This window comes from Lycium barbarum, chromosome 3 (genome assembly GCF_019175385.1).
Source record: "Lycium barbarum isolate Lr01 chromosome 3, ASM1917538v2, whole genome shotgun sequence".
In the NCBI taxonomy this organism is placed as follows: domain Eukaryota; kingdom Viridiplantae; phylum Streptophyta; class Magnoliopsida; order Solanales; family Solanaceae; genus Lycium; species Lycium barbarum.
The window spans coordinates 3,505,697-3,532,833 of record NC_083339.1 but is presented as its reverse complement, the minus strand read 5'-3'; the positions used below and the strand labels follow the sequence as shown (position 1 = coordinate 3,532,833).

General features: G+C 35.6%; 1 protein-coding gene and 2 pseudogenes across 2 annotated transcripts; 1 reads left to right on the top strand and 2 right to left on the bottom strand.

Moving 5' to 3' along the window:
* Positions 1-430: 430 nt before the first annotated feature.
* LOC132629944 (uncharacterized) lies at positions 431-12,657 on the bottom strand. Of its 2 annotated transcripts, XM_060345376.1 has the most exons (9): positions 12,497-12,657; positions 10,459-10,545; positions 10,273-10,355; positions 5,327-5,394; positions 5,093-5,233; positions 4,673-4,714; positions 1,799-1,938; positions 1,053-1,153; positions 431-963 (listed from the first exon to the last, which is right to left on the bottom strand). In XM_060345376.1, exons 3-9 carry the CDS (start codon positions 10,350-10,352, stop codon positions 876-878), a joined length of 660 nt encoding a protein of 219 aa, XP_060201359.1. In that variant the 5' UTR covers positions 10,353-10,355; positions 10,459-10,545; positions 12,497-12,657; the 3' UTR covers positions 431-875. The 2 variants fall into 2 exon arrangements, with proteins under 2 accessions (XP_060201359.1, XP_060201360.1); XM_060345377.1 differs by lacking the exons at positions 10,273-10,355; positions 10,459-10,545; positions 12,497-12,657 and adding an exon at positions 5,532-6,780.
* Positions 11,728-13,875, top strand: LOC132629760 (GDSL esterase/lipase At5g03820-like; annotated as a pseudogene).
* Positions 12,805-26,530, bottom strand: LOC132629943 (E3 ubiquitin-protein ligase UPL7-like; annotated as a pseudogene).
* Positions 26,531-27,137: the final 607 nt, after the last annotated feature.

Below are 27,137 nucleotides of genomic sequence, written 5' to 3'. Positions count from 1 at the left end.
CGGTTCTTGTTGTTTCTTCTTTTTTGTTTCCCCAGTTTGTCCCGTATTCAGTACCTACTTTGAGTCGACTAATTTAAATGCGAATCGCGTAAGGTCTTTTTAAAGTTTAAAGGGTGGAAGCTATATCACTATATGTTGAAGCCGACTACGCTGAATTGTGGTGGGAGTACTTTTCGGTAATGTTTTTCGAAAAATGACCTGTCATAGAATTTTAAATCATGAAATTTTATGATGAAACTTGAAACTCTATGACAGTATTTATTATTTAATATAAACATGTACAAAGTGTCTAATTATGAAGATGCTAAAGTATGTTCCACTCACATGCTAACAAATAATGATAAAGTATGTTCCACTCACATGCTAACAAATAATGATTCGATTGAGGATGATGAAAGAGAACTCTTGGTTCAGTTCAACGCCGCTAACGACAGAAAATAAAATTGATGAAATTCTATTAAGTTTGACTCAGTGTGATCATTTATGAAAGAACGACTCTAATTAGAAGAAGGTGTTTGAAAGTGAAAGCGAAAAAATCACTATGTAAATCCCGAAAGAAAGAAGTAAATGTGTACATCCACTTGATTCAGTGCCATAGCAGTCATATTACTTGAACCAATAACTAATAATCTACAATATCACAATCTTCTTCACCCCCACGAACTCATATGATTTTCGGTACTTTTTCTGTTCTGTCCTTTTTTGGTATCTCCAAACTGCATCTTGCTACGGCTTCAAACAAATTTCCAGAAAGAAAGCTATAGTAAAGCTTTTTTCTGATATAATAAAGATATTTGATGATCTTTCACCAATAAGAAACAAGAAGAAAACGAATTTGCGGACAAGTTTCCAGGCTTTATGCATGATTTCATCGTCTATGTCAGGGCGCAAAGACCACATGCTGGAGTAGCTCTCCAATTCTCCAGAAGGTGAAGTGAGGTTAAGGGAAGAAACAATCTTTTCCTGTGACAGGCAAAAAGGAATATATGTTACGCGCTAAGCTAATTCTAACCGGACTATAAAGAATATCTTGGACGGAAAAAGATCGTTACCTGCATTGTGTAGTCACTTTTACCATGGAGTACACTATTGCCATTAGTGTTGCAGTATCGATGACCTCATGTTTCAGAGGATCAATAGATTGCGCTTCTGTCTACATAGGCATATTATGAAAAAATCAGTTAACATAAACAGTCATAAAACACATATAGGCTCAAGGTCAATTAAAGATCATGATTAATTTAGATAATTTTTTTCTTTTAAGCAATAAGCACTCTATTAATTAAAAATTGGAAATTTGAGTGAACACTATGAGTGGACTATTCTGGAACTCAAATCCAGATTATAATCACATAATAACCGTTTCCAACTGGAACTTAACTATTAAAATAGCTGACCATCAACCAGCTTGAAACTTAAAATTCAGGATTCAGAATCATTTCAACAGTTTAGCAACACAAATGGCCATTTACTATGATTTTTTAGCAATCCGAAGCAAAATGAACCTTTGTTAAGAACTTGTGAATGTGTTGAGTGTGTAGGATTTTCGAAGCAAAATGAACTTTGGTTAATACGTAAGCTATAAAATTAAGACGTAAGCTAGAAAATTAAGTGTGTAGAATTTTCATAATACAGGGGTGCTAAGTGTTCGATTTAGAAATACAGGGAGTGTATCTAAAACTGAGTGAAATTATAGGGATGTATAGCGTAATTTACCCTAAGAAATAAACATGTATGAACTAATTAAAATCGGAAGTTTGAGTGAACATTATGAGTTCAAAAGAAAAAAGGATCTTACTCCATCATGAGAGGTTACCAATGAATTTGCACCATTGTCCACATTTAGTTCCCCCCTTTGAGCCAAACTACAGTTTATCGATTGCACTATAGCTTCCGCATCCTTTAGAAGACATGCAAGTTCATCAACTACACACTTTGCTGCAATTAAACATCAGCACTTTATAATTTAAAGGCCAAACCCATCGGGAGCCACCTGAGGTGCTCCAGATCTCACTTAGACACCTCAACTTAGGGGTGTTTTTATTGAGCACTTACACTACCTAAAATTTGTTTCAATTAGACACTTTTTGCATAATCAGCCAAATATGTGAAGTGAGTGTGATTCACTCGCTGATGACGTGGCAAGGTGACGAATTAAATAAAGACACGTGGCATGTGTATTCAAGATAATTATTAAAAATAAAATATGACTAGAAGCAATATTTTTACACTACTTAGTTAATTAAAAAAAAGTCCTAATTTTCCAAGCACCACCTCGATCCACCTCCCATTTTCTTCAACCTCCATTCCCCTCTGCCATAACCACTACTTCCACAACTTTCAATTGACTACAATTTATGAAATCTAAAAATCTTTCCTTCAATTATAATTTTCCATCTTTAAGTGAGCTTTAATGGAGTCATCTCAATTTCTTCAATCCAAACTAACAAAATAGTGATTTTGATCGCTCCTTCAATTGATTTTGAATTATGGAAAGGTGAAATTATGTTTCCTCTTTAACTGGGTTTCATTTCTTGAATATAGTGGTGGCCATGGAAATGGAGATAATATTATGTTTTCTCTTTAATTGGGTTTCATTTCTTGAATATAGTGGTGGTCATGGAAACGGAGATAATATTTTCTTGAAACAGTGATTTCGACAGCTCTATCCTCTTTATATAGATCATTGCATCTACATGTGCCATCAACAATTTGGAGCTAGAGATTGTGGAGTTTGTCTCAATTTTTTGAATTCTTAACCCAATTGGGTCTCAATTAGAAGAATGGAGATTTAGTGATTCTTGTGGGAGATTTAGAGGAAGAAAAAATTGAGTTGAAATTGCAAGAATTTGGAGAATCCTTGTGGTTTTTATGGCCCATTTGGTGGCTTTTAGAGATATGGTGAAGAAAGTGGTAGGAGGGAAGGAAGAAGACGAAGGAGAAAAAAAAAACGAAAACACAAAATTATTCTCTTTCACGCTCCAAAAAAATCTGAAGGACACGCACATTGCCACATCTGCAAAAAGTATCTAATAACACATTTCAAGTTAAGTTCAGGTGTCTAAATGAAACAGGGCGTACTTGAGATGTCTAAGTGAAAGATCTGGAGCACCTCAGGTGGCTCCCGATGGGTTTGACCTAATTTAAAACTTCAAATCCAATTGGTAAAATCATGTACTGTTTACTTAACATAAAAACTTTAAAAGAGAATATTTTATGCAAGGTAACTGCCAAATTAACAGTAGCACTAAATAAGCTTGCACATCTTGCTTATACAAGTAATGTGTCTGTGTTCACAATCTTGCACAACGCTCTGTAAAATCAAACATACATAGCACCATATGTGGTCCAAACCAAGAGATTTAATGTGATTTCATATGTTGAAATAGGATTTCCCCTCTATCATGTTAATCTTCACGGAACCAGCGTGTGTAGTATGTGGTGCTGAAAAATAAGGCGTCACTTAACATACTTCTATCAGCCATCCACGGATTGTGGATCTCACTTTAATTTTCTCGTTAACTGTGCATCAGCATCACATCTATAATTAACTTGGCGCAGAATTAGTTGGATGAGGAGTCTTTCCAATCACTTCTTTGCTAGTTGCTTAATACAATTCAGACTTTCCACATATCTAACAATAGGGATAAATTAATCCCATGAAAATTCTCATTTAGCAAATAAAGCCACAAATGCAAACGTACCCTAAACTAGCTATGTCCCAGCAACTATCTTTAGGTGTATCTGGTCAGAAAGGAACCACAACTGCTGTTTTTTTTTTTAAATCGTGTTGTCTAGGCTAGCTTGCGTGCACCTCGACTAATTTCGCGAGTTACCTGCTACCTCCCACCAGCACAATTACCGGGTAACTCTATCCACCAAGGGTTCGACAAATAGGAAGAAAATCACTTACTGATTTTATCTCCGCTAGAATTTGAACCTGAGACCTCATGGTTCTCAACCACTAAGCCACATCGTTGTGTGTAAAAGGAACCGCAAGTGTTTTGACGGCATCTCAACTTCAACCTACTCCCTCAAAGCTAGATGCTTAGTTAGCGTTTTTAGCTGGAACCTAAGTTACTCGAACTCTTCACTTTCGGCGCTGCACCCGTGTCGACACGACATGGGTATGGGATCCGTACTCGATCTAGTCAACCGCTTTTGGATACTTTGACCGAAATCAACGGAGAAATTTCGGACAAATCCAATGATTTTTATAATCAAAACAAAAGCTGAGATGGACTTAAAGAAAATGGAATACCTTGTATACTGAAATTTCTATGTCACTCCTTTTCCTCTTATCTCCTTCCGGGATTTTCCTCTTGATCAATATTTTCCACATAATATCTCATAATTTAGGTTTTATAGTTCTATTTTTTGACATTTCAATTATTTTTAGCTGAATTCCCGCACCCGTATCCCCGAATCTTAGAATGTAGATCATGAAGGATCCGACCTCTAGATCCGCACCCGTATCAGACACCCGCACCCGAGACCGAGTAACTTAGGCTGGAACTATCTCACCCCTGTAAATACTACTTTTTGGGTTTTGTTAGCTCCCTGACCTTAGCATAGCATGGGATACACTCTGATAGTAAAATTTCTTGCTAGTCCAGGTAGAGTAACAATGTGAAGATGAAATAGAAAAATATTAATTCAGGACAGATAATACCTTTGTTTACGTGATCCTGAAGTCCAAGGTGGCATGTATGTACTTCTGTGCAGAAGCAGAATCCAAGTTATGAAGCGAAATAACACCAAATAAGTTCTAAAGAAAAAAGATTGGAAATGAAAAGGAGAAATTCAACTGGTCGATATGCATACAAGACAATGATATGGAGACAACAACAACAAAAAAAATCAAAATCACACAGACCGATTTGTGGTCATTCTTGTTAATTTATAGATACGTCAAAAATTTTGAAACAAGATAATAGTCCACTATATGGAAAAGAAATAAGCGAAACAGAATCTGACAGCGAGAAAGAAATGAAAATATGACATATTCCACATAAGTAGAAAGTATGCAATATGTATCAATGCAAAAAACTCAAATGTCGGAGGTAAAGATTCCAGATTTGTTATAACATACACTTGGACATATTTTGTACAGAATCATGAGCATTCAAACATCCAGCTTCAATGTAGGAGGAAAGCCTCTCGGTTTCATTATCTCTAATAATGCGGTCGACCAATTCAGAATTCTTTTCAATTGGTTGGCGCCGCAGATACTCTGACAAAAGCAACGCAAACTAGTTAGGTTCAATAAAGAGTATTACAGAGCATTTATATTATTCTTGGAGTAAATTCATTCAAATGGACTCACCGAGTCCTTGTTGAAAATTAACTAGTAATCTACTTCCCACTTCTGCTAATTCATCAAATTTTGTAATCCTGAAATATAGAGTGAATCAACCTAAGTAAACAGAAATTTCCATTTGGTCATTTCTTAATTAACAAACTCGAACTATTTGCTTGTAAATTAAATTGAAATAAAGCCCGACACAGGTAGTTAGAGTTGTGAATAAAACCTAGTCATGAAGTCTGAAAAGGTTTGAAAGATGTTGTGTTTAGCTTTATACAAGGTATCACCATCTTCTATTTCCATGCTACGAGAAAAAAGAAGAACAGGTGGGAGGGGGGAACGGCACACACAGTTTCGCCTGCGAGGTTCCTTTTAAAAGGTGGTCGGCGGCTAGGTATATATCTGTCACTTCTTTTGCTAAACGGTAAAGGCAAATATACCCTTGTACTATTAAAAAGGTCAAATAATTATTCGTCAAATATACTCTTAGCTTATACTATTCGACTCTTTTTCAATAGTACAAGGGTATATTTAGCCCTTTTTCGTTTGCTAAAACTGGTATTCATATATATTTTTACCAACTTATATGATTGGATAGTGTTGCTTAATCAGCAATATTTAGTCCCAATGCTGAAGAGAATACGTATATTAAATCAAATTTATAAATTTTGGTAATTAAATTTATATTTCTTTTATTTTCTTGACAAGGCATTTTAACAAATATCCTTTGATGACCTGGTAATATAATTAATATTTTATAATCTTGAATCTGCCTATTATTGTAGATCAATTTTATCTAATAGTATAAAAAAGCTTATACACTCTTAATACACCAACTTAAACTCTAATTCAAATTGTCCATTCGTTCTTGCATTCCTGATTAGACTTCCATTCATATAAAAGAAATATAAATTTAATTACCAAAATTTATAAATTTGATTTAATATACGTATTCTCTTCAGCATTGGGACTAAACATTGCTGATTAAGCAACACTATCCAATCATATAAGTTGATAAAAATATATATATGAATACCAGTTTTAGCAAACGGAAAAGGGCTAAATATACTCTTGTACTATTGAAAAAGGATCAAATAGTATAAGCTAAGAGTATATTTGAGTCCAAAATATAATGAATAATTATTTGACCTTTTTAATAGTACAAGGGTATATTTGCCTTTACCGTTTAGCAAAAGAAGTAACAGATATATTATACCTAGCCGCCGACAACCTTTTAAAAGGAACCTCGCAGGCGAAACTATGTCTGCCCTTCCCCCCCACCCACCTGTTCTTTTTTCTCGTAGCATGGAAATAGAAGATGGTGATACCTTGTATAAAGCTTAACACAACATCTTTCAAACCTTTTCAGACTTCATGACTAGGTTTTATTCACAACTCTAACTACCTGTGTCGGGCTTTATTTCAATTTAATTGACAAGCAAATAATTCGAGTTTGTTAATTAAGAAATGGCCAAATGGAAATTTCTGTTTACTTAGGTTGATTCACTCTGTATTTCAGGATTACAAAATTTGGTGAATTAGCAGAAGTGGGAAGTAGATTACTAGTTGATTTTCAACAAGGACTCGGTGAGTCCATTTGAATGAATTTACTCCAAGAATAATATAAATGCTCTATAATACTCTTTATTGAACCTAACTAGTTTGCGTTGCTTTTGTCAGAATATCTGCGACGCCAACCAATTGAAAAGAATTCTGAATTGGTCGACCGCATTATTAGAGATAATGAAACCGAGAGGCTTTCCTCCTACATTGAAGCTGGATGTTTGAATGCTCATGATTCTGTACAAAATATGTCCAAGTGTATGTTATAACAAATCTGGAATCTTTACCTCCGACATTTGAGTTTTTTGCATTGATACATATTGCATACTTTCTACTTATGTGGAATATGTCATATTTTCATTTCTTTCTCGCTGTCAGATTCTGTTTCGCTTATTTCTTTTCCATATAGTGGACTATTATCTTGTTTCAAAATTTTTGACGTATCTATAAATTAACAAGAATGACCACAAATCGGTCTGTGTGATTTTGATTTTTTTTGTTGTTGTTGTCTCCATATCATTGTCTTGTATGCATATCGACCAGTTGAATTTCTCCTTTTCATTTCCAATCTTTTTTCTTTAGAACTTATTTGGTGTTATTTCGCTTCATAACTTGGATTCTGCTTCTGCACAGAAGTACATACATGCCACCTTGGATTTCAGGATCACGTAAACAAAGGTATTATCTGTCCTGAATTAATATTTTTCTATTTCATCTTCACATTGTTACTCTACCTGGACTAGCAAGAAATTTTACTATCAGAGTGTATCCCATGCTATGCTAAGGTCAGGGAGCTAACAAAACCCAAAAAGTAGTATTTACAGGGGTGAGATAGTTCCAGCCTAAGTTACTCGGTCTCGGGTGCGGGTGTCTGATACGGGTGCGGATCTAGAGGTCGGATCTTTCATGATCTAAATTCTAAGATTCGGGGATACGGATCCAGGTATGAATACGGGTGCGGGGATTCAGCTAAAAATAATTGAAATGTCAAAAAATAGAACTATAAAACCTAAATTATGAGATATTATGTGGAAAATATTGATCAAGAGGAAAATCCCGGAAGGAGATAAGAGGAAAAGGAGTGACATAGAAATTTCAGTATACAAGGTATTCCATTTTCTTTAAGTCCATCTCAGCTTTTGTTTTGATTATAAAAATCATTGAATTTGTCCGGAATTTCTCCGTTGATTTTGGTCAAAGTATCCAAAAGCGGTTGACTAGATCGGGTACGGATCCCACACCTACACCCATACCCATGTCGTGTCGACACGGGTGCAACGCCGAAAGTGAAGAGTCCGAGTAACTTAGGTTCCAGCTAAAAACGCTAACTAAGCATCTAACTTTGAGGGAGTAGGTTGAAGTTGAGATGCCGTCAAAACACTTGCGGTTCCTTTTACACACAAGGATGTGGCTTAGTGGTTGAGAACCATGAGGTCTCAGGTTCAAATCCTAGCGGAGACAAAAACAATAAGTGATTTTCTTCCTATTTGTCCAACCCTTGGTGGATAGAGTTACCCGGTAATTGTGCTGGTGGGAGGTAGCAGGTACCTCGCGAAATTAGTCGAGGTGCACGCAAGCTAGCCTAGACAACACGATTTTTTTTAAAAAAAGCAGCAGATGTGGTTCCTTTCTGACCAGATACACCTAAAGATAGTTGCTGGGACATAGCTAGTTTAGGGTACGTTTGCATTTGTGGCTTTATTTGCTAAATGAGAATTTTCATGGGATTAATTTATCCCTATTGTTAGATATATGGAAAGTCTGAATTGTATTAAGCAAACTAGCAAAGAAGTGATTGGAAAGACTCCTCATCCAACTAATTCTGCGCCAAGTTAATTATAGATGTGATGCTAATGCACAGTTAACGAGAAAATTAAAGTGAGATCCACAATCCGTGGATGGCTGATAGAAGTATGTTAAGTGACGCCTTATTTTTCAGCACCACATACTACACACGCTGGTTCCCGTAAAGATTAACATGATAGAGGGGAAATCCTATTTCAACATATGAAATCACATTAAATCTCTTGGTTTGGACCACATATGGTGCTATGTATGTTTGATTTTACAGAGCGTTGTGCAAGATTGTGAACACAGACACATTACTTGTATAAGCAAGATGTGCGAGCTTATTTGGCTACTGTTGGTTTGTTAATTTGGCAGTTACCCTGCATAAAATATTCTCCTTTACAGTTTTTATGTTAAGTAAATATTTACATGATTTTACCAATTGGATTTGAAGTTTTAAATTATAAAGTGTTGATGTTTAATTGCAGCAAAGTGTGTAGTTGATGAACTTGCATGTCTTCTAAAGGATGCGGAAGCTATAGTCCAGTCGATAAACTATAATTTGGCTCAAAGGGGGGGGGACTAAATGTGGACAATGGTACAGATTCATTGGAAACCTCTCATGATGGAGTAAGATTCTTTTTTCTTTTGAACTCATAATGTTCACTCAAACTTCCGATTTTAATTAGTTCATACATGTTTATTTCTTAGGGTAAATTACGCCAAACATCCCTATAATTTCACTTGGTTTTAGATACACTCCCTGTATTTCTAAATCGAACACTTAGCACCCCTATATTATGAAAATTCTACACACTTAATTTTCTAGCTTACGTATTAACCAAATCTCATTTTGCTTCGAAAATCCTACACACTCCAACACATTCACCAGTTCTTAACAAAGGTTCATTTTGCTTCAGATTGCTAAAAAATCGTAGTAAATGGCCATTTGTGTTGCTAAACTATTGAAATGATTCTGAATCCTAAATTTTAAGTCTCAAGCTGGTTGAAGGTCAGCTATTTGAATAGTTAAGTTCCAGTTGGAAACAGTTATTATGTGATTATAATCTGAATTTGAGTTCTAGAATAGTCCACTCATAGTGTTCACTCAAATTTCCAATTTTTAATTAATAGAAAGTACAAACATGGCTCATTCCTGTGTGCTTATTGCTTAAAAGAAAAAAATTATCTAAATTAATCATGATCTTTAGCTGACCTTGAGCCTATATGTGTTTTATGACTGTTTATGTTAATTGATTTATGACTATTAATCATGATCTTTATGTTAATTCTTGTTACCATCCCAGAGACAATTCAAGAAAATGGAGAGGAGCAAACCAAATGCAGTGCTAGGGTGGAGGAACCTGAAGGTACTCAAACAGAGGGGATCACATGCCATGAAACAACAGCAACACTAAAGACACAAGAATATATATCAATAGAGAAGGAAACAGAAATTGAAGATAAACAAGATAGAGTAAACATCAATCAGGAGATATCATATTGTGCATCATCTTCAAATGCAGAGATTGGTACAGAAGAACATTCTGCAGAAACTAAAGGTACGGAGGTAAAGGAACATGATCGGGAGGATACCAAGGAGAGGGAGATTTTACCTGAAAGGAAGCCACTGGATGAGGAAATGGTGGATTATATCAGCACTACAACAGCAGATGTTACAGAAAGTACTGATCATAATCTACAAAATAACATACAGGAGAAGATTAGCAGTCATGCAGCCGAGTCAGTCAAGGAAAAATGTGAGGTTACACAGTTAAATGATGAAAGTAAAAGAAACGGACTCTTTGATCTAAATAAAGAGGTGCTATCTTCACCCCCTTCTGGATCCCAAGTGTTGATTGATTCAGCTGAAAAGGAAAACCATCCACCTGCAAACAAGGAAGTAACACAGAGTCAGTTAGCAATTCCAATAAAAGTAACACATCCTAATTCTAACCTACAGGATATTGTTGCTCATAAAGTGTCTCAATTAGAGTTACAAGAAGGGAAGCATCCGCAATTAGAAGAGGATAAGGAGATGGAAGACAGAACCAACAACATTCAGAAAGTTGCTAGGGAAGCTGGTTTATCACCAAAGATGCTTGCTAAAAGTGGAAAAAAGTATAAAAATCAGGAGGTTCAACAGACCAAGAGGGTTTCAAAGAGGACAACTTCTTCGAAGTATAAATGATGATTAAAGCTTTAATTTGGAATATTAGGTCTGTTAATACACAACAGGCTTTTCAGAGACTCATAAAGTTACAAAATCAATACAAGTGTTGCTTAATTGCTTTGATGGAACCGTTTCAGAATTGCAGACACTTACAGAAATATAAAAGAAGGTTAGGTATGGAATATGCTATTGCTAATAAGAATGGGAAGATTTAGGTTTTTATGAATGCTTCAGTACGGTGGGAAATCTTAATGGATGCAGATCAACAAGTCACTTTGAAGATTCATCACCCAGACATAGACAAAGACATCATTGTAACTTTTGTTTATGCCAAATGTGATGAAGGGGAGAGGCTAGAATTATGGGATGATATATATCATTTGGCAAGTACTATGTCTTTGCCATGGATGATTGGAGCTGATTTTAATGTTATTCTTTCCGATGAAGAGAAATTGGGAGGCATACCTGTCACTCTAGCAGAGTGTGAAGATTTTGCCTACTGTATGAATTCTTGTGACTTATTTGACATCGGTTTTAAAGGAAGCCCATACACTTGGTGGAATGGTAGGGCAGCAGAAGACTCTATCTTTAAGAGATTGGACAGAACTTTGTTTAATTCTATCTTTCAGGAATTTCTTCCACAGCTTGAGGTGGAACACTTGACAAGAACTGGATCTGATCATTCTCCTTTGCTTGTATCATGTGGGGATGAAGTTGTCAGTATTAAAAAACCTTTTAGGTTTTTGAATTTTTGGATCCATCATGACAATTTCAAGGATGTGGTAAAGCAAAAGTCATTTCACTTCAACCTTATATTGGAGTGTCCTCAAATTCTCATCCCAACAAATTAACAACAAAAAGAAATAAAATAAGATATTCACTATAGGAGATGAGAATGATGGGTTTCTTGAGGTGTCTCTTAGGTGGTTTTCTTCTTGCCACTGTGTTCTCTGTATCTAATGGAGACCCTTTGGTTCCAGCATTGTGCATCTTTGGTGACTCTGTAGTTGATGTGGGAAATAATAACAACTTAAGCACTCTCATCAAGGCAAACTTTCCACCTTATGGAAGAGATTTTGTTACCCACAGACCCACCTGACGGTTCTGCAATGGAAAGCTGGCCACAGACTTCACTGGTAATGCCTAAAACATCTCAATAATCGTCTAATCAACCCACCCACCCACCCCCACCCCCCACCCCCCACCCCCACCCACAACCAAAAAAACATCACGAAAGTTGTTTCTCACACGTGCATGTTTTATCCGCAGCTGAATATCTTGGGTTCACTTCATACCCGCCAGCTTACCTGAGTCGAGAAGCAAGAGGGCAAAGAATTCTCACTGGTGTTAACTTTGCCTCTGCTGCTTCTGGTTATTATAATGTGACTGCTCGACTGTTTGTAAGTACTCAAATATGTCTGAGAATAGAAATCCGTCGATTTTTTTGAAGATGACTAACTTGGAAATGTAATGGTTTTTGCAGCGTGCTCTAACGTAGTCACATCAACTAAAATATTACAGGTTGTGGCAAAAGAAAGTAGTGAATCTGGTAGGGAGGACCCAGGCTACTAAAATTTTCTCAGGAGGAATACATCTTATAAGTGCAGGAAGCAGTGACTTCATTCAAAACTATTATATAAATCCACTACTCAACAGACGCTACTCACCTGATGAATTCTCAGATATCCTCATGCAGTCTTACTCTTCATTTGTTCAGGTCCGGTTTCCTCCTGTGTACTAATTGTTAGCGCTTCAACTATTTCCATAAACTAATTCAGAAATACGGGCAACCTGCACAGAATTACTAGGCATAAACCTTGCTCATAAGAGCATTATCAAATGAAAATGCAACTAGGATCAACCTATTATAATGTCAATTTACTACGTAGTACTTCGGTATAAATAGTAAGAGCCCTGGAAAATAAATTTTAAGTTCCAACTCTCATTTGACAAATGGGAGCAAGCTAGCCATGCATGAATCATAACAAGCACTTATCAAATTACAGAAACTTGGATTGTTACAGGCTGTACAAGGATGACATACACTTGAGCACCAGGTAGACTTATCCTGAAAAATAAGCTGGATATTATCACAATATTTACTCCTGATACTGAGAACATCAAGAAATCAGATCAAGCTGTAATTATAAATCACAAACTAAGAAATATTGTATGCAAATTGTTCAATTATACACAAATTCCACATGTTAATATCAAAAACAATCTATGAACAGAACCTCTATGATCTGGGAGCAAGGAGGATTGGGGTCACAACTCTGCCACCAACTGGTTGTTTGCCAGCTGCCATTACTTTGTTCGGAAGAGGAAGGAACCAATGTGTTGCAAGACTTAACCAAGACGCAATCTCCTTCAACAATAAGCTCAACAGGACATCTCAAAATTTAAAGAACAAGCTTTCCGGCCTCAAGCTCGTAGTCTTTGACATCTATCAGGCTCTCTTTGATCTGATCACAAAACCTACAGAAAGTGGTAACATGCTGAAACTATTTCTCCCTTCTCCTTTTCCTTCCTTCTTCACAAACTCGCTTAACCTTCAAAAGTTTTCCAAAGCATAAACATGTACAAAATTTTATTGTCAACAAAAAGAACACAAGAAGACGTCTCTCATTTCTTGAAACTTGACACTAGGAAGCAATTTAAATTTCTAAAATGGGTTTATGCTATTGTATTCTAAAAATCAAAAAGGTGAATTAGGAATGTCCCCCTTCTGGATCACATTTTCGCTGATAATATTCCTTTCCCAGGATTTTTTGAATCAAGGAAGGCTTGCTGCGGGACTGGCACACTAGAAACATCATTCCTTTGTAATGCTAGGTCCATAGGAACATGCTCCAATGCTACAAACTACGTCTTCTGGGATGGATTTCATCCCTCAGAATCGGCAAATGAGAAGTTAGCTCAAAGTCTGTTGGAACAGGGTTTTGACCTCATCTCTTAAAGCCTCAAAGTGGTCTACTTTGTAGTTCACCCCTTTCATGATAATGTTTATTACTTTCGAACTTGAAGTCAGTCTTGGTTCATACAAGCTAAAGTTTATCTCATATGAAAGCAGTTACAGCGAAGTACAATGTTTTTGGGTATTAGATATACTGTGACGTGAAAGCCAACTGAAAGAACAGTTTTAATTAAGTCTTTTGAGTCATCCCATAAGATGAGCTCTATTCAACACTAAATATTCTACTTGATTAAAGTAAGTTATTAAGTACTGAATTACAGCCACACACAAAAAAAAAAGGTGAAGAAATTTCATCTTCTGGAATTTCCATCTTTCTTTTGGCGGTGGGGGAGGGGGTGATCTTCTGCTAGCTTTTGTGTTATACAACAAAGAGAAAACCGCTTTACCTGCACAATAACTATGAAAGTTCGAAACCAGCATTGGAATTGATAGCATATAGAAGCTTTGCTCTCAAAGTGCTCTGGCGTTTGTATGTCGGAAGCTGTCAAAGGCAGAAGGAAAATGCAGAGATTATTGCAATATGTTCAAGTCAAAGAGGTCCTGTTGTTCAAGCTAGCTTGATTTTTCATTTGACAAAATACGAGTTGGTGCATCCAATGCCTCAAACTTAACGTATTATAATTTAAGACTGTACCTTGAGGGTGTTGTAGCAAGTAGAAGCTGAAGGAAGCCGATCAACATCCTGTCCGCCGAATGTCGAAAATAGTGGCAAATCACACGAAACCTATATTTATGAAATTTCATTACTATTAAGCACTGGTAAGCAAAACAATTCTACTCTTTTGGGTGAAGAAAGTGCATACCTTGTGAATGGTGAAGGTTGGCTGCAGATGTTTGAATCCAAGCAAAGGAGCTCGCGAACAACTTGTCACAAACTTAAGCAGCAAACACCGTTCTTTTGGTTCAAAATTCTCAAATGCCTAAACCACAAGAACAATTAGTTACAAATGCTTAATTTTCTTCATAGGTTCATTCTCCCACTTTAACACTAGCGACAACATGCATATGGCCAGCTAACACAAAACAATAACAAATTTCTGCTTAGACCAAGTTCCTTAATGTTGAGAGATGTTTGTTTGCGACGGTTAAGTAGACAATGGTGGATATCACATTTGCAGTTTCTTAACATAGAAAATTCATGTATACCTCCCAAAAGAGTTTAACTGTCCGACTCCCTTCTGTGTAACCTCCAGTATAGCGTGTATTTCTCCTTAAATCATCAATGTCAATATCATGGTTTCCCCCTGAAAGCAACTGGATAAATACTTTGGATTAGCTGAAACGGAAGCATGCAGTCCGGCAAAGGAAAGCCTTTGTGACTCATGTGGCTTTGAACTTATTATCACACCAAATTAAAGCATATGCACTATTTGTAGTTTCTTTAAGCCTTTCATTTATTGTCTGCATGGCATGTCACATTTAACTTCCTTAATTTTAGAGAAATGTGGAGAACCAGTCAACCAGATAAGATAGAGCAAAGAGAAAAGAAAAATTGCAGAGGTGTTGCCAACACATTCTGCAATGCATTTACAAGCGAATCCTTGTTTTGAATAAGCAAAGAGACAAGGAAGTCAAAACCTAGCATGGAAAGAACAAGGAGAGATCAGTTGATGGTCGAATCTCATACCCCATGAGGAATACACTAACATTCTATGGATTGATGGTAGGATAACAGAGTAAGCGCATACGTATGCAAACAAACCAATAAGCAAGCCTGTTCTCTCTCTCTCTCTCTCTCTCTCTCTCTCTCTCTCTCTCTCTCTCCCTCTCTTGCCCACACACACATTGCGACTACATACACTTGCAAGAATATATGCATCTGTAATAAAGCACAAGTCGAACTACAGAGGCATCCACCTCCATTTTACAATAGGGCAAGAAAATTGTACACAAAGTTCTGCTAAGATATGCACAAAGGGAATTACCTGATTAAATTCACTTGCATTAAACAACTTTAACCAGGAAGGAGAGATAAGGTCTGTCAATCCTCCATAAAATGCATTTGAGAAAGCAAGTATGTGCAATTGAGTGCTGGAAACAATAAGTCACTAATACCAGCAAAATGGGCATCTCAATGTAGGAGCACAAGTATCGGTACCTGCCGATTTAGTTTAAAATCTGCCATTGCATGAACATATTGCAACATGTTCTCTTTTGTTACAGAGATATCATTGCCACCAGGTTTAAGCTCAATAACAATGTGTTTTCCTAATGATTCTTCAGTAACTGTAAAATCCAATGCGAGGTCCTTGACATCACCATCATAGTGCTGCATAAACCGAAACAAAATATATGTCTTATGCATAATTCCATTAAAATTACTTTTAGAGGTTTGGGGTTGTTCATTAGTTAATTATGTTAGATTGCAACTTTATTAGTGTCCTCATTAGAAAATTATCAATAGTATACTTACAAATAGGCGCGTCTATATTCCATACTAATACATTTCTATCCTTATTTTTTCATATAGTATTGGAGCCTTTACAATCTTATAACAGAACACTTCTTTGATTGGTAACGATCTTATAAGAGATTAGAAGCATTTACCTTAACATACATCAGATTCCTGTATAGCTCAGGATCAAGTGTAGATAATTCATCAAGAAAGCTATAGCGGCCCAACAGCTTTTGCACAAAAACATGTGAAAAGGAATAATCTAGCAATATTCCCTCATAGAGCGCTTTGCCAACAATTCTCCCTAGAAACTCAATCATCTGAAATCCATTGTCCAAAAATCTTGCAGCTGTATTAGGAATTAGATGTCTGTCTGAGGTCAATGTCTGTGTGAAGAGCCCGTACCTTACAAAATAGAACCAATTACAAAGACCTTCAGTCATTTCAGAGAGCAAAATATGAGATGGCTAACTGGATAACTACATAAGCACAGGCAACTCACTCAGGTGAGAAGGCTGCTTTGGCTATTTCTGTCAAGAATTCCTTGGACAACCCACCGTAGTCCAGGCCAGCCTCTGGAAGACCAGACTCATTCACGAAAGAGACGTGGATACTGGACTTTAACCTTGATCCTAAGTTATTTAGTTGCTGAAATCCATCTTCAACAATATGACCACGACGAATTACTATCTCAACATTACGTGGACCAGGTCCAACAACTTCACCGGCCATTTTTCTTGATACTTTGTCCATGTTGATGAATTCTCTGAACATCTCAACCCTGCCAAGGACCAGAAACGATTTAGATTACTGCTAGACCAGAAGAAAACAACTGGCACCCTTTAATCTAAATTGTGAGAAACAGTTGCATGCGTAATTCAAAAATGATAGCTCTGGTGCAAGAACTACTCATATGAATTCATGTAAGTTGACATAGCAACATCTCTTTCTCTAGAAATCAACTGAAAATTACTCTTTTCATGATTACATTGGACCTATGAGACTAACCTCCGCGGTTTGAGCCACAACATGCAACATCATCATATACAGTGGACCAACATATAAGCACAACAGAAAAGGGCCAAATATACCCCTTGTTATAGCAAAGGAATTCACGAGGGAAATTACTAAAATTACTAGTGATAATCAATTTTTAATTGTAACTTCTGGTTAAGGAATAGAGAGTTTTTAACTTTTACCTTCCAGGAATTTCAGGCGCCAATAATCAAATCTCCAAAATATAAAAATAAAAAAAATAAAAAATAAAACTTAATTTGGATTTGCTAAGTGCTAACTGCCAGTTAAGTCATTACTATTCTGGTTCTAGCACTAATTTTAATGTCAACTCTTATAAAAAATATATTGTTAGTTTACTACGTACATTTTTTAAACCATTTCACTGACACATGAATTCCTTTGCTTTGTAATGAAATTGATTCAGGTAGTGGATAAAAGCATTGGGGCGGGTCTTTTTATTTCTGAGCTGACACATGTCATTCCACTAAAAATAAGGGTAAATCAGTGCCAAAGTTGAGGGGAGGAGCATATTTGGACCGAAGGTATAACGAAAGGGGTATATCTAGACCCAAAGTATAACGAGGGGGTATATTTAAACCATTTCTAATAGTACAGGGGTATATTTGACCCTTTTCCGCAAGGTCAACTCCTAGTTATTATGAAAATAATCGGAAAAAACACACAACCATGTTACATATGTATTTATGCCATTAAACTGTTTAAAAGACAGTATAAGTCCATAAAGTTCCTTATTGGCAACACAAAAAGGAGGCTAATGTATTTATATCTTAGACAAAGGTTCAGACAATAAAAAACCCAACCAAAAAGACTCATGAGTAAACTACCTTGATTCATGATAGAAACTTTATACTTCCAAGGTGTTAAAGGCAATAACAGTCAGCGTTGAAAGATACTACTGTCACAAATCAAATTTGGTGGTGTTGGTGTCATTAGCTTCCTCACCCCAGCAGGGGCTTCAAAAAAAATACTATAAGCACAATATGATGACATTCAAATGTTAAGGCTAGTTTTAGCATACAAGTTTCAAAAGTCTTTCTTTCTTTCTTAAACTCCGTGCCCAGTCAAACAGCGGCATATATATTGGGTCGGCAGTCAGCGGGAGTACCATACATCTTAAGGTGGAAGAGGAAGACTAAAACAAAAATATGAACAAACAGATATGAATCTTAACTAGTTCACCGGAACTAACAAAAGACGAAAGGCACAGAGAGTTGCGGACAAAATCCATGATCTGCCAGTGTCAAGCACGGGAAAGGAGCATTTGGATAAACTCTAGACGTTAGAAACTATCGGAATAAGCTTAAAGGTAAATCAGTGATGAATTATCAAAGCTTATGGTAAGTTTTTCATGTCAAAACTACCTTTCCTCAAATGGGAAAATGTGTGGGATAACAGTAATGATGGAGCCCATGCTCAGAGAGGTTAATGCATCATCACCGTTTGAAGTAGCTGACAAAACTCCATGAGTCCTAGCAGCTACGGCAATGGGCGGCCGATTATTTCTACCTGGTGAAAGCCACAAAGTAGGAGGGCAAAATTGGTACCTGCAATCCCTTTTATACAATAAATGAAGACATTTGATAGCAGAATCTGTCAGAGGTCTACTTTCAGGACCAATACTGTGCGCCATTGTGTTATAAACCAATGTATTCAGCACGGACACAATTTTCTGCTGCTGCTCCAATGTAAAGGGAACCTACATTCACGCAACTCTTACTTTCAGGATTTATTAATATCATTCTAAAGATATTGGAAAATCAAATATTGCATGAAATATTGAAGTGAAAAAGAAATCTGACCTGTTTCTCATAAAACTCCTGGTCATCAAGAACTAACAACAGGTGTGAATAACTAGCGCAAAACAGATGTAGTAGACAAGCCAAATCTTTTGATATGCCATCAGGACCCTGCCTTAGCAGTTCAATGTCCCACATATCAGAATAATGCTCGTCAATATGCACTGTATTTGATTTTCCAGCAAGCCGATCCAGACTTTTGAACTCAGTTTGTGATTTCCCAGTTATCTTTTGAAATACGCTAGCCCATTTGCTGCCTATATCTTTAGAAGAATGTTTTTGCTTTCTCTCAGAAACTTCAAGAATCTTGTTCTCAGAAATTTTACTTTCTTCCACATATTTGCCCTTACCAACAAGATTCTTTCCAGGAAAAAGTGATTCTTCGAGGGTTCCCCACAGGTTAGAAAGGAACCCAGGAGTAAAAGATAGCATGTTGAACTGGCATTGCCCCCAGCAGCGGATTCAAACTAGAAAATATCCTGAGCATCCATGAATAGTAGTAAGCAACATCAAGCAATTCACAGCTCCCAGAAGATTCTGCTCCGCATGAGGGTAGACTTTCAGCTCTCTGAATAAGACCATCTTTCTCCAACACTAGAAATTCCATAAGATGCTTCTGCAGGCAAACAGGCTTAAAAAGGTCCATATACGACATCTGCAAGGATCCAAAAGTTTTCTCGGCTACAACAGAATTTCCGTCACCTTGAACTTCTTGGTTCTCCTTTTTCACCCATCCAGCCCTTTCAATCTGAGTCAATAATTTCTCCGCCAGCGTAATTACTACACGGACATAGGATTGACGGTCTATACCAGACACTAACTTTCCAGAATCTAAGATATTGCTTTCACTGCCAGTAGCAAGGTATATAAAATTTCCAAGAGCCCAACCAACTGGTGGCATCACCCTGTTGTGAGAAAAGCTTGTCATCTGATCCATATCTGACATATCCTTTAAAATTTGCTCCTTTGACATCTGCCATCACCTGTCACAGTTTAATCAATCCCTTCGCATTCTAATAACCATAATTTCACTAGAAATAATGGAAAATATGGATGCTAATTCAACTCAGGGGAGGTACCAATATAGTACAAACTAATTGTTGATATAGACATGATCACCAAAATGAAGATGGGAAGTGTTAATGCAAGATGCATCAGAATTTAAGGAAAATTACAGTCAAAATGTCCAGCTTTTCCGTATAAGATAATACTTTGTTAACAAACTGCAGCATCAAGGATTACTAAGAGTGTTCAAAATCATTTGTGATTTACTCCTTTAAGCCTGTAAGGGGTCTATAAATTTTCTTTAAAAATAAGGTAACAAAAATAGATAAGAGGCACATAACTTTCAGTACAATAACAAAATCATTTACAACATTTCTACCACACCACAAAAAACATGATGTGCAAGCATTTAAGCAGAACAAAATACAAGACAAGGCTTTATCAAAACATCTATGGTTCCTTTCCATTATCCAAATTGACAGTAAGGGATAACTCTCTTATATGCTATGGCTATTTTTTATACTTTGTATCTAGCAACGGTTCAATGCATCTTATAGATTGTCAAACTTCGCCCATAGTCCCCCAAAATAAGTTTACAAACATACACGATTTCTATCTATCTATAGATATGTACCATGCAAGAAATGTGTTTACAAATTCAGAATGTTTTCTTCAGCAGTAACATCTGCTGCATAAGTGGAATCCGTTATTGGGTGGATAGCACAGCACGAAGCATGCCTAGCATGTATAACCTACTGAAGAGGGGATCCACGTATGCATCAGATGATAGGCTATGAGCACAAGTGCCAAGCTTTTAGAAATCATCCAGTGGCCCAACTAATCAATGCTTCTCGCAGAACATGGTGAAAAGAAAGTACCAATGAATCACTCACCACAAGCAATGAAGAAAATCATAAAGTTTGATAATGTGAGCCATCATAAAGTCAAGGTATAATACATAAGAACCTCTTTAGATTTGGCTCCATTTGCAACTTACACACCTAAACTATGCAGTGTTTATATTACCCACTGAACTGCCTTTTTAGCTATCTATTACCACCCTGAAGTGCCAAGTGGAATAGAGTGGTTTGAACTCTTGTATAGCGCATGAGAGCAAGAAAAAAGAAATAGAAGCTGCATTGGCTTTTTTCTTCCAACAACCAAATGTCACATGGTTATATAAAACAACTATTTCTTCCAACTGTGTATTCTTATCTTGCTTTTTCTTGTTTACTTCTCTCATTTATTTTTTTATTTTATTTAATGAATGTTGGATCTGACCCAAATGAAATGGAATCGCATCCAAGAAAATGGATTCCAAAAACTGCTTGAGTTAAAAAAACTAAGAGCATTTTCAGTAAAATGCTGCAAGTTTAAAAAGAAAAAATTATTTAATTTTTAAAAGATGACGTGTTTAGAAAATCCACGTCGTTAGAGTGTGACTATCACTTCCCTGTTCCCACTAGATCCTGTTCCAGGGTGGAAAAAAAAAAAGGAAGTTCAAGGGGGCAATACAAACACCTCATAGTTTAGGTCTATAAGTTGCAAATGGAGCCAAGTACTACCCCAAAATTCGAAAATAAAATAATCAGTTGAATTCAAGAAAAAGTTCTACGGCCAAAGAAAGACTTACTCCCTCACCCTTAGCATAATTTGTTTAGGACAAAAGAGTTTCCATATGTTTACAATGAGGTGGATGTAATGATTTATTCTTGTGGTTGTCTGGTAGATTTTTCTAGCCCAAAGTTGACAATAATATCGTCCCATAGATGCATATTGCCTTAAAATTATGTAACTACAAGCATATACACTCATACTTTGTTGCAACAGTAAAACAGTATTCACTTTACTATGCCAAACTTACCAATAGGATTCTCAAGCAAGGTGTTAACACAGACTTGTGTTTCAAAGGCGGAATCAATACCACTGGTAACCGTTGACCAAACCAAGGTATTGTAAGTAAATAAATACAGTATTGCTCAGCAGCACTCTGCACTTCTAGTAAGACATTTTTATTATCTGCAACTAAGTTAGCGACATGAAATGGCCGTAGTGCTAAAGTAATTGCACTTGCAGTTATCAATAACTGTTCATCTGTCTGAGAGGACAAAGTCGCCTGGGCGGAACTAGGAGCTTCAAGTTTACAAATGTACCTCCTTACAGAATTGTATAGTCCACTTTTAATGCTTCCCAGGAACTGAACTAAATCCCTAACTGCCAGTAATGCGACCTGTATATTGGTATTGCTGATGCACTTCCAACCTTTCACATCGGTCAGAATTACTGCCAAGCGCATTGCTAACGATGCAAGTGAAACATCGTTACTCTTGTGACAAGAATTATCATATTCTTGTAAAATAAACAAGCACATGGTAACCAACTTCTTTGCTTGATAATTCCAAACTTTTCTCTCTTCCATGGTTCCAGTAGCCATTGAGCAAAAGTTTTCATCAGGATCTAAAAAATAAAGAAATAGAAAGAGAAAATCAACGTATGCTGTAACATAATGAACTTAGCTGACAAATAGCAACAGATAAATGCAGATCATGCAAGGGGCGGGGAATTTTTTTTTTTTTTTTGATTGGTAGCGAGTAGTTTATAGCTGATATTTGTGCTTAAGGTTCAATTTGGCAAACGATTATTTTCTTTCATCTTTTTATAGTATTTAAGTGAGTAACTCTTAGTAAATGATCATTATCCCATAAGCAGCCATCGAATTATTGAGAGTGTGTATGGCACACAATTTAGCATCCTGATGAATCATAATCCATAAAGAGGCGCTCAACATCATTACAAAGTAATCAGATAGAGTCTTTATTATTTGATGTTTTGTCTTTGATAAGGTTGTTTATCATTTGATAGCAGAACATCCACCAATTAAATGAATATAACTTTTTTCCATAATACATAAGGACTAGATTAAAGCACTTGCCTGGAGAAGCTCAGAAATATGGACATCACTCTGACAAAGAAGAGTTATTCTACAACCATATTTCAAATGAATTAATAAAATATAGAACGAGATTTCGAAACATGGGATACTTTTCTTGCCAAGACTTGCAAAACAGAATTGTTATAGTAAGACAATCATGACTATAAAATTTGCACAGAAACTTAAAGGCTTGAAAAATATAAGAATAGCATACTGGTTGAGTTTATGCTCTCCAGGATAACTCCAAAGCAACTCCTGATGCAATCTTTTTCTCTGGGTTGAATTCTTGAAGATCGCGCCAATAAGAATGTAGTAAAGAAAAGAAAGGGCCTCAGGACTTGGCTGGATATCGACGAGTTCTTTAGAGGAGCAAGATGACTATTTATAAATGATTCCCACTGCTGCTGAAGCTCCAGGGCTATACATTTTTTAACATTATAACGCTGCCAAGCTCTCTGCACATATTTTAAGCAGCCGCATTCGTAGTTGGTAATCACACTTGAAGATGAGATCAATAAAATGTCTTCCTTCAATATATAACATTGTTTAAATTAAGGCTTTCAACATGCTGTTTGATAACGGAAACTTCAAAAAAGGAGGATCATAATGAAAGAAAGCACAACACTAGTTCTGCTGTATTACACAAAAGTGAACTCAACAAATAAAAATTTGTATTGTGTATGCATGTCAATGGATGATAAAACTTTAAACCACAACAGATCCAAAAAATGTTCATCATGTTTGCAATTAGAAAGAGATTGCAGATTCCGAGTATTCTACTTGCTCTTTCTAGTCCATCGTGATAGCATAGTATTCAAGCTTTAGTTTTACTTTTGAAGTTCATCCAAATAGCTAAATACATATCAAATGCTAAAACCAAAAAGATAGCCAACAAATAAAATTAAATATCCTTTCCTCATTCTCCCAATTAGTGACTTGGATTACCCGAGTTCTCAACCCCCAATTATCTGCATTTGATTATTATGAATATGTACCTCCAGTTAGGAAAAAATATAGACCTAGGAAAAAATATAGACCTCATCAAAATGAATCTATTCCTTTTTCCTTTTCTTTCAAAGGTAACTTCACAAAAAGGGATAAACAAAAAATACACATCAAAATCAGGGCATAATAACTCTGATTGTTATCAATACAAGGAGAGTAAAACTTAAACATGAGGTGTATTAAGAAAATGCAGTAATTTAACTATTGAGACAATGAAAAGCCACTAAGTCTAGCTTATAATTATATTTGTTATGCTCAGGAAATCATGGTATTAAATTCTTTATATATCTGTTTGATGGTGATGCAACATAAAGTTCCTGAATTGTTTCCTTTAGAAATTTAAAGTTGGAATGCCGTGGCATCTGTGGATCCCTGGTAACAATATTAGAATGCCATTTAAAACATCCTCTTCACCGTTCAGTGCAGATAATCCTAACTATTAGTGTCCCTGAATTCTAACTGCAAGTTTTTAAGCGTGTCTTAGCACTTCACAAGCACGGAAAATTTCTACTGACAGAGTCCCTCCGTCTCAAATCATCTGTCATGATTCTCTTTTACACGCCCCTTAAGAAACATTAATTAAGAAGCGTTTTTAACTATTTTACCCTTCATTCGTATTTGATCAATCATAACATCACCCCATAATCGAGGCGTTTGTCGTCTTCAAGAACAATTCCTACTAATAATTTGAGATAACTATTTTTAGAAATCAGACAGATAATTTGAGACGGGGGGAGTAGCACATTCAATATACATTACCGCAAATGAAGTCATTTCTACACAATCAAGCAGTGTATACCAATCATAACTCATGTACGCAGACAAAATAATAAATTCTTCTTATTTTTACGCTAATAAACCCAAATCACTGACCTTAATTAAGTTTAGCTCATAATTATATTACTGTCACCTCCAAGTTTTCAAACATGTCGTTACCACTTTACAAGCACGAAAAATTTTTACTACAATAAAACATTTAATATACATTACCGCAAATGAAGTTATTTTTACAAAATCAAGCAGCGCATACCGATCATAACTTATATACACAAACAAAACAATAAAATCTTCTTATTTTTAGGCTAATAAACCTGAATTACTGACCTGAATTAACATATACAATATACACCTAAATGTAGTATCACAAATGAAGTCAAACTACAGAATCAAGCAGTATATACCGATCATAACTAATGTACACAAACAAAACAATAAAATCTTCTTATTTTTAAGCTAACAAACCTAAATTAACACATTAATCACAAATGAAGTCAAACTACACAATCAAGCAGTATATACCGATCACAACTCATATATGCAGAAAAAACAGTAAAATCTTCTTATTTTTAAGCTAACAAACCTGAATTAACACATTAATCACAAATGAAATCAAACTACACAATCAAGCAGTATATACCGATCATAACTAATGTGCACAAACAAAAACAATAAAATCTTCTTATTTTTAAGCTAACAAACCTGAATTAACACATTAATCACAAATGAAACCAAACTACACAATCAAGCAGTATATGCCGATCATAACTCATATACGCAGAAAAAACAGTAAAATCTTCTTATTTTTAAGCTAATAAACCCGAATTACTATCCAACCGAACTCAAAACTACACAATCAAGCAGTATATACCGATCACAACTCATGTACGCAGAAAAAACAGTAAAATCTTCTTATTTTTAAGCTAACAAACCCGATTACTATCCAAACGAACTCAAAACTACACAATCAAAGCAGTTATATACCGATCACAACTCATGTACGCAGAAAAAACAGTAAAATATTCTCATTTTTAAGCTAATAAACCCGAATTACTATCCAAACGAACTCAAAACTACACAATCAAAGCAGTTATATACCGATCATAACTAACATAAACAAACAAACAAAACAATAAAATCTTCTTAATTTTAAGTTCATAAACCTGAATTAATCGCGCCGAATTCCTCAAAGCTCTCTCTTGCGATATTTTCTCCAAAAGCACGTCTCTCGAAGTCTCCTTCGCACTTGCGCCTCGTAACGAAACCTAAACAATACAAAAAATAAATAAAATTAACCAAATTCTCAAATCTCATTCAAATCATGCAAAAAAACAACGATCAATTTGATCAAATTAACCGATCATAACTCATATATGCAGACAAAATAATAAAATATTCTTAATTTTAAGCTAATAAACCCGAATTACTGGCCTGAATTAATGCACGTAACAAAATAATTAACTAAATTCTCAAACTCGAATATCAAAAAAAAAAAAGCAATTTGATCAAATTAACCGAATAATGATAGCAATTAAGTAACAACAAAGAATTAACCTGATGTTTTCGAGATTCGTTCATGGTAGATTTAAGGTTTATTATAGAGAGAGATGTGATTTAGAGGAAAATGAATGAGCAAAAGGGGATTTTAAACCGGGTTAAATTATTGACCCGATTGGAAATTAGAAAGGTACTGCCATTATTATTGAAGAATGGGTATATAACGGTATACGTAACTAATTAGAAGCTTATATATGGAAGTTAAGTGTATTTTACATGTGGTCAAATCAAAACAAGGGGGAAAAAAGTGGGAAATAGGCTTTTCAACAATGTTACCCACATCTTCTGTTTTTCTTTACTTTTTGGTTAGAACACTACACGACTTAAACTCTAATATAATCAGAATCTCTCTACAATAGCAGCTTTTCTCCAAAAATTTCATCACTATTATAATAAGTTGTTATTATATATGTATATTGATATTTAAAATTTAGATTTTATTTAGTTGTTATAAATAAATATACAAAAATAATTACTTTTCTATACTTTTTATATGACATATAAAAGAAAACAATATACTTGTTAATTTTACTCTCAATTGATTTTCATATCTCATTATTTAAAAATTGAAAAGACTAATAAATTAGTAATAAATCGATAACTAGTTGTTACTGATAAAGAGTTAAAATCTAAGGAACCTATGCATTTAAAATTAATTGAGAATTTAAATATCTCAAGTTTGACGAATGAATTCTACAATTGTAAGTTGTTTCATAAATTTCAGTCTCGTAGTATGATAATATAACGCTTGAATTGACGAATAATTCTGTCCAAACTTTAGGCAAAAGGGAATTCAATAGTCCCTTGAAGGCAGAGGCGGAGCCAG